At 41.5% G+C, this 15,601-nt stretch overlaps 1 protein-coding gene across 1 annotated transcript in view; it reads left to right on the forward strand.

The window, feature by feature from the left end:
- The window catches only part of CUNH12orf40 (chromosome unknown C12orf40 homolog), a 31,792-nt gene extending 17,061 nt beyond the window's left edge, over positions 1 to 14,731 (forward strand). Inside the window, exons 6-12 of the mRNA XM_019543964.1 lie at positions 5,231 to 5,253; positions 8,343 to 8,878; positions 9,128 to 9,200; positions 11,336 to 11,396; positions 11,850 to 11,916; positions 13,036 to 13,118; positions 13,538 to 14,731. Of these exons, the coding sequence (XP_019399509.1) occupies positions 5,231 to 5,253; positions 8,343 to 8,878; positions 9,128 to 9,200; positions 11,336 to 11,396; positions 11,850 to 11,916; positions 13,036 to 13,118; positions 13,538 to 14,164 (1,470 nt within the window). The 3' untranslated portion in view covers positions 14,165 to 14,731. The remainder of the gene's footprint in view (positions 1 to 5,230; positions 5,254 to 8,342; positions 8,879 to 9,127; positions 9,201 to 11,335; positions 11,397 to 11,849; positions 11,917 to 13,035; positions 13,119 to 13,537) is intronic.
- Positions 14,732 to 15,601: the final 870 nt, after the last annotated feature.

The raw sequence follows: 15,601 nt of genomic DNA on the forward strand, positions 1-15,601 counted from the left end.
CTTTTTAGCCTCAGGAGGTCTGCTAGATCCCTGGAGAGCCAGGGGGCTGCTGTGCCCTTTTGCTGCCTTTCCTCCGAGATGGAATAGAATTAGCTTGTGCATTGAGGATCCCTCCCTTGAGGAGCAACCACTCTTCTTGAACTCCCCTCCCCCTGGAGTCATGGTCCCTTAGGGCCTGACTGACAAGCCTCCTGAGCTTGTCAAAGTCAGCTTTCCTGAAGTCAAGGACTTCCGTGTTGCTGACTTAACTTGCCAGTTTTTTGGCAGATGGTGAAGGTGTTCAGCTCATGGTCGCTGCCACCCAGCTTCTCATCGATCGCTGGGTTGCCGATTAGGTCATCCCCAGTAGCCAGTACCAGGTCAAGCAGCGCTTTACCTCTCGTTGACCCATAGACTTCTTGAGTCAGGTAGAGGTCATCCACACACAATAGGAAGCTTTGTGACTGCTTGGATTTTGCTAAGTGATCCTCCCACAAGATGTCTGGGTAATTGAAGTCACCCATGACAACCGTGGTCCTGGAGCATGCGGCCTCAGCCAGTTCCCAGGCAAACTCCTGGTCAAGCTCTTGACTTTGGGTGGGAGGTCTGTAGTAGACTTCCACCGTTGTATCCCCTGTGCTGTGTTCCCCATGGATTTTAACCCAGAGGGTCTCCCGTCTTCCACCCTGGTTGCCACCATCAGCTTGCAGTGACACATAGCTTTCCTTAACATAGAGAGCTACACCCCCACCCCTTTTATCTACTTGAGCTCTGCTGTACAGGATATAGCCATCTATACCCATGGTCCAGTAACAGGTGGAGTCCCACCAGGTCTCCGTTATCCCTATGACATCATAATTATTTGCATTGAGCAGAAGGATGAGCTTTTCCTGCTTATTCCCCAAGCTCCTGGCATTTGTGTACAGCCAGGCAAGTGTCCACTTGGGGGCTCTTGCCTTGCCCACAGATTGTACCAGGGCTGGGGCAGGGGTGAGCTCCCTAAAGTGCCTTGGCCTGCTGGCTTTGCAGTGGTTGCTCAGTGGGCCAGCAGTGGCAGTAGTCCCCCCGTCTCCTAGTGGGCTTAGTTTCAAGCCCAGTGGAGCAGGTCAGCCAGTCTGGCTGAGAAGAGCCTCCTCCCCAGTGGAGAGAGGTGAAAGCCATCTCTTCCCAGCAACTCACTGCCTCTCTCACCAAAGAGCAGGCTATGGTCATGGAAGCCAAAGCCTTCCCGATGACACCAGGCCGCAGTCTTTGGTTAATTACCTGGATCCTCCTCTCCCCTCTCAGCCCATACCCTGAGACTGGGAGGATCAAAGCGAACACCACCTCTGCCCCCAGACCCTTTAGCCCCACTCCCAAATCCCTCTAGCACCTCATGACCCAGCTGGGAGTGCTCCAAGCTGTGTCACTGGTGCCCACATGGATAAGGAGCATGGGCTAGTGGTCAGTGGGCTGGAGGAGCTTAGGGATCTTCTCCACAATGTCTTGGATGTGGGGCCCAGGGAAGCAGCAGACTTCCCAGGCTAAGGGGTCAGGGTGGCAGACTACCTCCTCAGTCCCGCTCAGGATGGAGTCTCCCACAACAAACACTTTATGTTTTGTCTTGGAGAGAGTGGGGGCAGTATCTGCAGTTGAGCCTGTGTTGCCTGCAGGGGTTGGCAACTCAGGAGGCTCAGCTGGGGCTGCAATAAGTTCGTACCAGTTGCTAAGCTCCGGCAGGGCAGGGGCCTTGGTGCAGTGGGCCTTAGAACCCTTGATCACCTTGGTCCATGCCCCTGACTGGACAGAACGGGAGGTCCTGGAGTCCTCCCTTGTCCTGGAGGGAGACCGTGGTCTACCCTCCACCTCCCGGGGGAGAATGGCCTGGCAGGAGGAGTCTATCTCCTGCTTGCAGTCCCTGAGGGCACACAGTCTCTGGACTGTGGCCTGGAGCTCCTCCAGCTGGCATGCCAGAGACCCCAAAAGGGAGAAGACCCTACAAAGGAAGGTGGCCATGCTTCTGGGCCCCAGAGCCTGAAAAAGGGACAGGCAGCCCCCGCAGCTGAGAGCCAGGGGCTGTCTGCATGGAGACCAGAATCATGGGCTCTGTCTGGGTGGCCGTCTCTGAGGGGACCCTGGGGGTGCGGTGAGTGCCCATCCGTGGCATGCCGCTGATAGGCAGGCTAGGCCTAAGTCTACCTACCCTAGGGGGCTCACAGGCACGGCCTTGGGCCCTCCCACTAGCCCTCCTGCACAAGCTCTGCAGTAACTCTGTGCTCACACACCAGCAGACAAGCGCACCTGTTTGCACAGCCTGTTTTTGTGGCTCTCTGTGGGTCTGGGTGAAGTAGGGGCCTGGGTGAGGCGAGACCTGGCTCGGCTCCCACTCAGCCACCTCCTCCCATTCTCTAGGGGTTAACCCCCTCTCACCATGGGCCCCACTTACCTCCAGCTGTGCTGGGGGTTTGGTGGGGGGGCTCCGTAACTGTTGGAGGGTTGCTGGGCGGCTTTGGCAAAGTGGGGGCGCAGTGGGTTTTCACCTGTGTGTCTCTTCCCCTCCTGGAGCTCAGTTGTTACACATTTTCAAGCACTAGACATCTAGGTGGTTCTTTTTATAGCCAAATTAACATTTTTATTGCATATTTACTTTGCATGTGTGGCCAGTCTAAATTTATTTCACAATGAACCAGTTAATTGCATAATATATGTATAATGTGGCAGGGGCCTTAAATAGCAGACATTGCCACACTGTGCCCCTTAGATTGTGAAAAGGCCACCAGATCTGTGGAGTTTCACACCCTGTGACACTTCCCCTGATCTGCCTCCAATTTTCCATTGTGCGCTGAAGTGCGCCTTCGCGGAATCCTACTTTCATAATGTACAGAAGCCTCACAACACCAATGTGAAATATCTTCTATTTTCTTAATTCAAACCCCAGTTCAGTGAAGTACTTGTGTACATACATGAAGTTAAGCATACACCTAAGTCTACCTTCATTTAAGATAGAATTAATGCATATGCTAAAAGTGAATATAAGTGCTCAGGTAAAATATGGTAGAATTTTACCCCTAGAGAAAATAAGTAGAATATTTTCTCTAGGGGTGTGTGTGTAATGAGATATGTAAACACAGAATATAAAAGCACAGAACTGTCCTTGTCTTTTTATAAAACATAGGATTAACCACAACAGTTTAGATAAATAATATGCATCTTCTACTGTACTTTACAATAGTTATCTCAAGCTATGGAATCAACTTGCATAGACTGGAGTACAGAACCTCAGTACAATGGAGCAGCAGCAGCAGCAACAGCAGATTATAGCTCCTGTCCACAGTCCTCTTCTGTTCCTTGGTCTTCTAAATGTAAACAGTTTCCAGAACAAAATTTCAGTACAAATCTAGTAAGCAATACTTGGGGATTGGCTTATGAAGAGACACAGAACAAACAGGTTTGATAAAGATATTTATGTTTCAGAAGAATTATGTTAAAAGTGTATTTCTTTTAGAGAAGGTCTAGTGAAATTATGATTATTAATATGAATAAGCTTCTTCTTTGTCGGAGTCTTTTATTAATGAATACAAAACAATAACATTTCGTTGGTGTCTTTTGAGGCTGGACTAGCACTACCTTTACTCTTAATTACCAGTTGCTGCCCTGAATTAAAGATAATTAAAATACATTAAATATTTTCCTAATATCGCTTCCCCTCATAAGCAATTGCTGTAACTGGGTGATTACAGATTATATGGGAGGTGATCAGTACAACTATATCTGTGATCATAAAACATCCTCTTAAATTAGGGGTTCTTAATTTTTTGGCCCCATAACCCACCTTAATAACTATGAAGTAATCTACACAGCCTGTAGAACTAGTAGTCCAGCCCAAAACAAGAAACAGCAGTTTACCCACCTTAGCGGACCACAATGCCGGTGCAAGACAGTGCTATGCAGAGTTGCTGAGCTAGCCCTGCATGCCGTGCCTCCTGAATGGGAAGCGGCACAGATGTATTAGCACAGTGCTGTGCCCAGACTAATTAATTCTGACTCTCAGAAGAGCTAATCTTTGTGTCTGCAGCACCTCACTAAGCCATCTATATTATTTCCCATTTCAGAAGTAATGAGCGTGGAGCAGCATGGTGTCATAACATGATGGATCATGTACCAAGGCGTAGGTGGTCAAGCCATTAGCAGAAGTCTGAGGAGTAGCTAGGATCAGAGCCCAAGTCAGCACAGAAATGCTAGAAGAGCAAGGTCAGGGAGCAAGTTGGATCAGATACCATGAGAACTAAGCTCCAACAATCCAAGACATGAGGGAGACAGAAGCTGAAGTCTCAGTGGGGTTGGCAGTGAGTGATCAGATCTTGAGTCAGAGTGCAAAGGAAAGGACAGCAGGAGCCTTGTTACTTGGACAACTTCCCCAAGAAACAGGAAGTCTGACCCAATCTGGAGCCAGAGGTAGAAGGCCTTTCCCCATCAGGGCCCGTTCCTTTCGGCTTTGTCTTCCTTGGTGGACTGATGGAGGGGTGAGCTGGTGCTCGGTCCCTGAGCCCCTGGGTTGTGGTTCTGGGACTAGATCCTGACATAATGCTGATTAATGCTGTAACAACATTTGGAGGAAGTAGCCAGTTCCCATAAGCTCTCTCTATATCAAGCATTGCATCTCACCTGTTGGTACCTCAGGAGCATAAGGATTGCCCTACTGGGTAAAACCAAATGTCCATCAAGTATCCAGTCCCTGATAGTGGCAAGTAACAGATGCTATAAAACAGATAAGAAACAGGGTATAAAGAATATAAGAAACAGGTATAGTGTAACCCATCCCCTTTCATAGACAGGGAGAAGGTTACATCCTGGGTGGACCTGTCCTTCAGAAACGTATCAAAACCTTTTTTGAACTCTTTTATTCTTCTGGTTTCCACAACAACCTGTATTAATTATGCACTGAATAAAAATACTTCCCTATTTTTATTCTAAATTTTCCTCCTCCTGGTCATTTCATCAGGTGCTCCCTATTATGAGAAATCATAAAAAACAGTTCCCTATTTTACACACCATTCACAAACAACATACTGCCCTATGATAGAGAACCACTCCTCCAAATAATCCCTCTCCATTACATTGTGCTCAGTTTGTGGGAAAGCTGAGAACTTGTGATTAAGAGGATACCTTTGAACTCAAGGTAATATTTTCCTATGTCATTTTAAGACATTTATTGACAGGTGGCCTTCTCTAGGTTATCTGACTTTTTTACTTTATTTTTTGATAATTTTAGGTTTTAAGAAATGTGAAGAAGTAGTAACAATTATAAAGGGGGCTTTAATTTTTTTTGAAAAATTGATAATTCTCCATGAAATTAAAAAGATTAATATGTGTTTCATTTGCTTATGTATTTAGTTGATTTGTATGCTGCCCTTCCCAAATTTTGGTGACAAAATGATCAATGCTAGTTCCAGAAGTGTTTTATGTGGCTCCTTTGTTAATCTGGTAGCAGTGGGTCCTAGATAGACTGGCTGGCTGACAACCAGTACTGACATTATGAGCTGCATTAAAGTCAATCAGGCTGCTTACATGAATAATGCAGGGAGGATTTCGTCCTTTATGAGTGGTACTAGAGATTTCAATGAATGTTTTACTCCATCATGAATTAATTAAAATAAATAGAATTATTCAATTCTTTCCCACTGTGCAGCATAATTATACCACATTGTGTGTGTAGATTTTTTAATTATTCTATTCTCATCGAATTTTAATGCAAAATATATAAACAAATGTAAGTGATTAATATATCTATATTGCATTAAGCAATTGCTATTTTAAGCATTACAAATAATTAAACAATTATATATGTTTATTATTTGGCAGTTTCTACCATTTTCTCAGCCTGGAAATATTACTTGTCAAGACCCTTGGATTTCAAATTCCAAAAACAGCCAATGCATTTTCAAAGAGTCAGCTACAACAGTACCAGGAGCATTGTTTAGTCATTTGCATAGGTAGGCAGAGCTTTTTTCAATTAAAAAAAAAGAGAATTGACAGTGACATTTAAGTAAAATAAAAATAATAAATACTACGGAACAGATCATCATAGAGAAGTAGGGCTGGAAGGGACCTCCATAGGTCATCTAATTCAACACCCTGCCTAAGGCAGGATCATCTATATCCAAACCATTGTATATAAATCCAAAATCTAACTTCTTAGTAAAAGTGTTTTGTTGCTACTGGTGCACTTAGCCTGCTGGGTCTGGAAATAAGGGAAACAAGTCTCATGCATAGAAACTAGTAGTACTACTGCATGATAGCTGGGCTGATCTGCTAACCCTCACGTTATGAACAAACTTTTCCCTGTTTCTCGCTTTTCCCTGTACTCCCACCAGAACCATCCCTAGGGGTGTGCGGGACCCAGGGCATATCAGCCTGCGCAGGGCTGATATTAATCACCTTCTTGTGCTCATCCTTGAATTATCTCCTCATCCTCACCTTCAAAGCCCTTTATTATATTAACTCACCTACATCTCTCTTTTCATTTCTCAGTGCTTCCATTATTCCAGTGCTCTTCCCTTTTCCTCTTCTGTCTCTGATCCTCTTTTGTCTTTTTGTCCTGCTCTTAGCTTGCACCTGATCATGAATTGCTAGCTTCTTTTTGGCTAAAAACATTTCTTTAACTCCTTCTTCCCTTATCCTTATGCAAATAACTCCTACAACTTTCTTTACTTGAACTCTTGTTCCAGAATGTATCTTGTTTTAGATTGCCAGTCTGCTGGGTAGAGAACGTGTCTTTTTAAAGTACAATACAAAAGTATGACATTATAGTTTTTAATATTAAGAATGTAATATAATCCATTTTAATACATATTTGGAGTATTGTACTGGACTTCCATTTATCTGCAAGCTGTGATCACGCAGCAGCTTATTAAATAGCAACCCTAAAACTTGCATGTAATATAAAAATGGCACATGGCTTTGACCGCAATAGTCATGTGCAGCCTCATCTAGCAGTTCTTTTTACCTAGTATTTTAAAAGTCCATTTGATGAAGCAGTAAAGCTCTCAGGGTAACTATACAGAGCACAACCACAAGCCATTTCAGACACAGTGCAGTTTCTCTGAACTGTGCAAAAGTGAAGGGGGAAACAATTCACTGCTCAGAAAAAAAGGAAGTTGACAACATGAGAAGCAGCTAAAAAAAGATGGCTAGAGTAACAAAGAGAGATGGGGAAGTATAGAAATAAAGATCCTGCATTGTACCTCCAGTATTGTAGTGCTCCATTATCCCTGTAACATTCCTTATGGGGAATGTGTGCATCCTTGAGTTTCTGGGGGAAAAGTTTATTTCCTCTTGTGCATTTACTGTTTTAAAACCTAAAACAGTCTTTTGCTGCTGTTTACATGAGGAAAGGGAATCAGTTTCTCCCAGAATCTCTATCAAATTTATTGAGTTTCCTGACCCTTTTCCTTCAAAACCCTTTTACATGCCTTTACACTTCTTTCCCCACAATGGTACCTACTCAATAAGAGGGCTGATTAATCTTATAGTAGGCAAAAACCTTTTTTCTCCCTGACAATTCCCCACCCCACCACAGATCTTCAGAAACAGATCATTTTTTTGCTCAGTTATCCCCAGAAGTAAACTAGCAAGAGGGGATCAGACCTGATACATTCCTCTGCAAGATGAATATTTTATTAAAATTCAAGAAAGTAAATGCAGTAGATGTGAATGAAAATGTTTATGCGATCTTGATTATCACATGTGATTTGTCCTCTCAAATATTTTAGCATGAAATTTCTATGCTAATTTCACTCATTGTTAGTAGCATAGAAAGTTACTGGGTTTATTGTTACTGTTAAAGTTACTGTTATTTTAACTGGGAGTTGAAATTCCCCCCTCTGCAGGAAATTAGATGGTACCGAGTTCTGTAGAGGAGTTCTTCATGGAGGGTTGAATTGCAGTCTACAAATGCAAACTATCCTTTTTTAAGAACTGAAGAAGTTTGTCTTGCAGTTGTTCCTTGCGTGGGACCACCTGAGCTCAGCTGAGTGGAGCAGCAGTGACATACTGTGGCTGATTTGGTTATTCCCTTCTCTGTATGCAAAAAGATAGCTCATACATCCTATTATGTTTGGACAGGGCAAAAAATAGAATTTGTATTCTTTTTTAAGCAGCAAGTCTAAATTCTGTGTTCTTATTTTGCCATAAAAGAACAAATACAATTCAGGATTTTTTTCAATTAAAACGACATACTTTTTAGGTAGAAGTAAGTTTGAGGACCACTTAGTAAAGGAATTTTGAGATTCTTACATATGAAATTTAAAATTAATAATTTGATGTGTGAGCATTTATTGTTGTGTGTATTTCTGCACTGATTGCCTTTTTTCTTCTTCATAAAGTCCAGGATATATGAACTCAGCTGGTAAATCTCCAGCTGTAATTACCGGTAATGATTCTATAAGCAGCAACAGAATAAAAGAATCATTGTTTGATATTGTGGAAGAAACAGCAATACCAAATACCAACCAAGATGAAAGAAGTCATTCCATTCTAGCATTGTTCGAAGATGAGAGCAAGCTGATTCATAATACTCCCTCCAAAAAGCATTGCAGTTCTTTTGTTAACCAAAGCAGTATGAGCCAATTATTTACAGATCATGATAATACAAATCAAACGTTTAACAGAGGTAGCCTTTATGACTTTAAAGAGGTTTATCACAAGACTGACTGTGCTGAAAGACGTACTGTAGGCAGATGCCTTAAGGGAATTTTCACAGTCCCAGAACAGAATTTCTTTCAAAGGAACAATAATTCGAAAACTAGCCGCAAACAAAAGGAAAGACCTAATAAAAGCTACATGAAAGAATACCTTGAGGGACAATATTACTTCACACTGTCTGAAATACAAGAAAATCCTGCAAAGTATGAAAGATTAGGTAAGTATCAAGAATGCCGGGGATTATCTAGCTTTACTCCTATCACGTAGGGGAACATGGTTTCAGAGAGCCAGAGGAATTGTGTCACAGTGTGAAAAATGTCACATAACTAAGGATTGTCACTATTTTTCCCAGGTTTAATGATATAATCATTCTGTGAATTAATAATTTTAATCAAAATCATGATGGAAAAATGTGCTTTCCTAAAATGCTCTATTTTAAATTTAAGCTCTAATTTTTGTTTTTAAGGGTTATTTACAAATCACTCTGCTGAAGAGATTAACTTTGAGGGAACCATGCAGAGCTATTCAATGAACCAGAAGTGAGTTTCTAAAGCAATTACTAAATATTAAAAAGCTGTATCTGTGAATACCACACGTAATGATGAAATCCTGGCCCCAAAGTCAGTGACAAAACTGTCATTGACATCAGTGGGTCACAACTTTGCTTAATGTGTATGAAGTAGCACAGGTCCAGATCCATAAAACAAATTAGGGCTTTAAGCCCTAATACCTAACCCACACCAGAAGAACAGTTATCCCCCAGGTGCTTAAGGAAAACTGCCTTCATGGACCCAGATACATGGTGTTTCCCCTGCCAGGGTAAAAGACAGATGTACAGTGGAAAAATGTCCCTTCTACCCATGTCACTTTGCAAAAAAGGGTTCAAGATTTCTGGGGTCAGAGAAAGAAGGAGCTCCAGTGATTAGAGTACTTAGCTGGAAGAGGGGAGGTCTGGGTCTGATACCTAAGGGCTGTCTGTGAATTCTATATTGAACACTTGCTGGATAAAATACATACAGAACAAAGGCTGGAACCTAGGTCTCTGCTTCCCAAGTGAGTGCCCTAATCTCTGGGATGCAGAGTCAGGTTCCCTCTTTCTAGCCCAATGAATGCTATATTCTTTTTTTGTAAGCTGGCATGGTGTCAACAAGAGGAGTGGAATGTGCCCAGCTCCCACCTTACCCTAAAGCAGGGGTGTTAACATACCACCCACAGGCTTTGTAAGACAGGTGTTGAGCACTTTCAGTTCCTCCTGTTGACACCATGTTGGGTGGCAAAAAAGAGTGTAACATTTAATGGGCCAAAGAGAGGGAACCAGCAGGAGCCTGACTGCAGTTTGGAGAACATATTAGCATTAGTATAATTTACATTACTTTTTATACTGATGTAATTTACATCGAGATACAAAGTGGACAGATGACTAGTTATCCCAGGATAGTTGCTGCAGTAGATGCTATTACAGTGCCCCACCATTTGGCAGTGCAGGAGCAGATAATAGCTTGTTTGCATTGAGCAAACAGTTATCTTCAGAGAACAGCAGAAGCTCAATACCTAAAGTGCTGTAATAAACACCCTATGGCAGAGTTATTTACTCTGCTGCAATGCACATGTAGATGCTGACAGGGTTGGCTGGGGCACAAGGGTGCCTTACTGCTGGGACTGCCTGCCGGCTAGCTCTGCACTGATGCACCTTCGTGTGCTAGCCAGTCCCACTGCAGCACATTGAATCATGTCAGAGCATCCCCAGGCTGGCAGGCTGACCCCCTGTGCTCTCTGCCAGCCGGGGCTGCGTTGCCTTGGCTCAACATACTGTGGTTCTGAGCACCCATGCAGATGCTTCACCTGGAAGCAGTAAACTCCAGTCCAGTTTATTTAGCCACATTAACTGCACATGTAGATATGCCGAGCAAAAATGAAATATTCTGGTTATTTCTGAACATACACTTAGCTCTATTATATAGATTTAGTTTCTAGATCCTGTCTTTTGTAGCAAATGTAATACAAAGTGCTTTTAAAAATGACAAGTTAAATACAGATGGTGTGTGGAGTGTTTAGGGAAAACAGGCAGCCATCACTGGCATAAAAATGGTTTGTAAACTGAATCACTCTTTCCCTTTGACTAAAACATAAATTACAGAGTAATTTATACTTCTTTATGCTGGGGCCATATTTGATCCTAAGCTAAGTGCGTTTTCTTTCTTAATTCTTTCTTATTCATGTTAATGTCACACATTAAATGCAAATACATGAAATACAATTTTTGGCATGTGTTTACAGTCTGTATTCTTGTCCTAGTTAGAAGTTACTTCCAAGTTGCTCAAGTTGTACAATCTTCTCTCCTAACTATTCTGTCTTTTCCTTTCACAAAGTAGTGTTGGCCTCAGTAAGCTTTAATAAGATAACTGTCCATGGAAGCAATGTTTACAAAACCAAACTTGAGGCATGAAATGCTCAGAATTAAAAAACAAGTCCAAGCTACATTAGTAGCAGAAGGTATTTTGTAGTTAGGGAGGAGTGAGAATGAATTTACAGATAACAGTACTGTAAGAAGTATAAAACTAAATTATACTGTAAGATTAACGGTAGCTGTGCTTTCAAATTTGGGAAGCAAACAGGTTGAAAACTGCAGCATTGAATCACTAATTATATGACCTTATTTATTTGCATTCTTTAGTGACTGCCATCTTCTGGAAGAATCAGATTGGAGGTACTCAAAAGCCTTTGGATTTGAAATGGTAAAAACAATTATCAGCTTTTATTTATCTGTACTATATACTACAGGATGCTGGCACTGGACATACAGTCAAATTCTGTGCCATGCCTCCAGTGGGCAGGGACCAGCAGCAATTTAGGGGCAGAGGTTGCATGAAAAAACCTCTTTATCTCTATGCATCTAAATAGCTATATAGATAATGTGCCAGTAGATGTCACCCAAGAATATGCAATGTCTTCATGGGTTTTGCAAGTCTAATAAAACTTGTGCACTTCAGGTACCTCCTCTGTGTAATTCTACCTAGAACTCTTTACCTTTCCCACTTCATCCAAACTGCTGCTCTAGTCATGGGCATGGCTGAGTCTTTGTGGGCTTTTTAAATATTTTTATTCCAGAAAGGACCATAATGAAAAAAGGACAATTATTGACACTACAAAATGTATTAATGTCTTCATTTTCTTTAAATAAAAAAAAGGTTCCAACAACAGATGAGGAAAATGGTAATTTGGAAATGAGTTCAAAGTCTGGAGAGATACAAAAAGGTAAGTACACGGGACATCTTTGTTAGATCAGAAAATAGATCTGCTCTGCGTAAAACTGATACAGTTACTGCTACAGTCACATAGTGATTGCCTCCTGTTTTTCAGCTACTAATATGGTATATTTGACTCATCCAACACTGAACCAAAAAATCTGAATGTTATCACAGAACTATGTCATACTTGTGGTTGCTTTTATTAAAAAAGATTCAGCAGTTATACCATCCCACTGGTGATTAATCATCTGATTCATCTGCAATGTTTTTCACTGTGCCACTTCCACTCTCCTGGCTAGCATGGGATCACATAGTCACTCAAAAAAAATCTGAGAATAATGGCAATCATAAGGACTCTTTTTACCAAGCAGTTTAGAAATACCTGAACACTGCAGCACAATCTTCTAATGTCAGGGAGGTGATGGCACCAAGTATGTCTTTCTTTTGCTTTATATTTCTTGTTCCTTTGGATGACAATTGGCTTGAAAATATTTTGTAAGGACATGATTACATGAAGTAATCCCTGCATTGGAAATTTGATGAGCATTTCTTACTAGTCTGTTTACTGTCTTACAGCTAGATGGTGCCGTGAATAACAAGTGCATGGGATGGTGGGAGTTGCATATTCTTTGGTTCCACTGTAGCAGTAGGTTTCAGATGTATTTGCTGCACTTCCTAGAGCCAAGAACATACTCTCTCTATATACTTAATGCATCACAAGATACTCTGAATATTGTGGAAGGAAGCCCAACAACCTGCTCTATATCCCATCCATTGCAAACAGGAACTTTCCTGCACTCCATTACAAGGTACAGCAGACAGCACAATTCCCATGCATTGCAGGGAGTTCTGAAAGAGTCAGGACTCCCTTGGAGCTTAGTTTTTACAATGCAACTCTGCCAAGCTCCCGTCACAGGGTTGCACTTTAATAGCACAGAGGAGACTTTAAAACATGAGAATAATCCCATTGATTCTACCTTGATTCTTTAGTCTGAGGGAGGAGAACGAGCTCTTTGCTACAATGAACCATCTAGTCCTTAGCTCTTTAGATAGCTATTGAAAGTGGTCAGCATTTTCAAAAGAAGTTTTACTGGTGAGAGACGTGTGTTTTGGATTTTATTTTCAGATACTGAATCCTCCTTGAGCAGTCAGTCCCCCTGTTATTCTCCCAAGCTAACAGAGAGTTGTGTCAGCACTGGTTCTGAGATGGTAAGCAACACCTTCTTACCTGTATTATTTATTAATGTTTATATAATGTATGGATTTGACAGAACTCATCAACATGAAGCCTGGATGCCAGAGCACATGGAGAAGAGCTTGCTGCCTAATCTTGTTTTATTATTTGACTTGTCTAAAAACTTTGCATGTGTGAGCAGCAGAAAAAAAATTGTCATTTTAAAGCTTTATAGGAATATTGGACCATAAGGAATGCTGGTACTATCAGCTTGGTGCTATGCCATGCATTACATTATTTGCTGGTAAGTAAGCAGAATTTGGCCCCAGTGTTTTTAACTGTTCTTGAATAAAAAGGGGGCAGGTTTGGACTTTTCATGTTGCTTATCTCTTGTTCCATTATGGAGTTACTGGACTTATGGGCACCTGTAAGTATCACTAATCTGCTTCAACAGTCAGAAGAGGAGGAACGAGCTGAAAAGAAGAAATGTCTTTATGAGAACTCTTTTCACAGAAACAAAGCCAATCCAAGTGCTGCTTCAACAAGCAAAGGCCCAGAGTGCAGCTCTCATACAGACAGCATGCCTTTCCTTCCAGGCAATAGTTTGGCTGTCAAAGCAGCCAGAATTCCTCAACAGGAAGAGGCTATTTTACAAGCTACACAGGAGGACAATAAAGGGCCAGCTGCTCTACCTCAGTACAGCTCATCACACATAGTACTTAAGAAGGAGGCTTTTAATCACAACGAGAGACATGATGCCTGGTCGCAAACAGAGACCTTTACTGTAGGAGCAGAAAAAATCGATGCTGCCACACAATGTGCTCTGATACAGGCATGCAGCTGTAGAAACCATCTTTCCTCTGTCCACAGTGCTGAAATGATCACTGATGTCAACAAAGCAGATCCCGCTGGAGGGCAGGAAATCCCAGCAGATGAGGCACTTCCATCTTCAGGTACAGACAATGCAACAGTTACTACAGAATTTCCTCCTGAAACTGAATATCTGACTTTGGCTGACAAGATGACTCTAGATGTTCTGAACTATTTTAATGTAATGAAAAAGAGGGAAAAGAGCAACTGAGAGAGACGTGTTAAGCACGTAGAGTGGATGCATCAAAGTGCCCTGTACTCTAGAAGTTCTGTTCCTTTCACAGTCTATTATTTCCTTTATTTGTTACATTTATTGTTAACTTGTGTGGACAAGACTTACTCATTTTTTAAACAAATGATTACTGAAGATGCTCAATGTTTTACTACAGTTCATTGAAAATAATGTTTTTAACTAAAGAAAAAATCTACAATCCAAGTATAACAGTTGTATGAGACTGAGCCTGTTCTTATTGAATTCAGTGGAAAGGCTCCATTTGACATTGAAAGATACAGGATAGGTCCCTTAAATCAGAAAACAAATATTTTGTGTGCTTATGCACCCATTTTAGCACACTAACTAGCCTGAATAGGACACCTATGCTGAAACTGTAAAATGAGATACAAGAGGAATGCACATCTGTGCACATAGAACAAACTGCAATTAGTACTGCATATTCAAGTAAGAAGATTCTCTCTTGAGGCAGTTATGCTAGATTTATACATTCACTGTAAATGCAGACTCATCTCTTGTTTTGGTAGTTTGCCTGAAAATTAAAATGCTGAGTTCTCACCTTTTCTCATTCAGTTAAGTGTTTGTACAATCCAGAAATAAATGTTGTAATTCCTATCATGTTCTGCTTATATTATATACTTCCTCTTAAAACAGCTCTCAAGAAAGGTGCTTGTAGACTACTCTGGCGCTGAACTCCTCTAGTTGCCTAGATGGTCTAACTGGTAGTATGTAGTTAAGCTCAACTATGTACAGGAAAGACAACCTTCAAGCTGAGTCTCCATTTCTTTTCAAGCATTAGCTCCTGCCTGCTTGCAGTAATCCCATTTGTTAAGAAATGGGTATGGTCAAAAGATATAGAAGGAGCTGTTCTTTCAACAGTGCAGAGTAAATCCTTCAGTAAGACTGTTGTGCTGTGGTTTTTCCTTCCGTGATGGGTTTCAGAGATTCACTGCCCCAACACACCTGCTTAAGTCAGCTTCTTTTATGTCCATGTTTTATGTTCATATGCTTCCATATCTAAAGGGATGGGTGCAGTTCCAGCATTGTTCAAATCCTTTTCCATTACTTTCTCACCAGTTCCATACTGTAGGTGGTGATTTCTGCAACATCTTATTTTATAATTAAGAGGAATTTACATGGAACTCTGAAAAGGCATTGGCAGCACTCAGCAATGTGTGAGTTAAGTTTGGGACATTTCTAAACCAGGGATCCATAGAAATTTCAGTTAATCTTTTGGCTGTTTGAAAAAACTTTCATCACATTGTATCTTCAAGTCTCAGAGTGGGAAGAGATTTGCAGAGCTAGGCTTCTGAAACATGCAGCTAGTAATTCAGCCAATGAGTAGGAGCTAGAAACAACCAGATTTTCTTTATTCAGATCACCTCTATTTAATCTCAAAACACATAGGTTCCCTAG

The sequence above is a fragment of the Crocodylus porosus genome, unplaced genomic scaffold, assembly GCF_001723895.1.
Source record: "Crocodylus porosus isolate Cpor-Errol unplaced genomic scaffold, CroPor_comp1, whole genome shotgun sequence".
NCBI classification, from domain to species: domain Eukaryota; kingdom Metazoa; phylum Chordata; order Crocodylia; family Crocodylidae; genus Crocodylus; species Crocodylus porosus.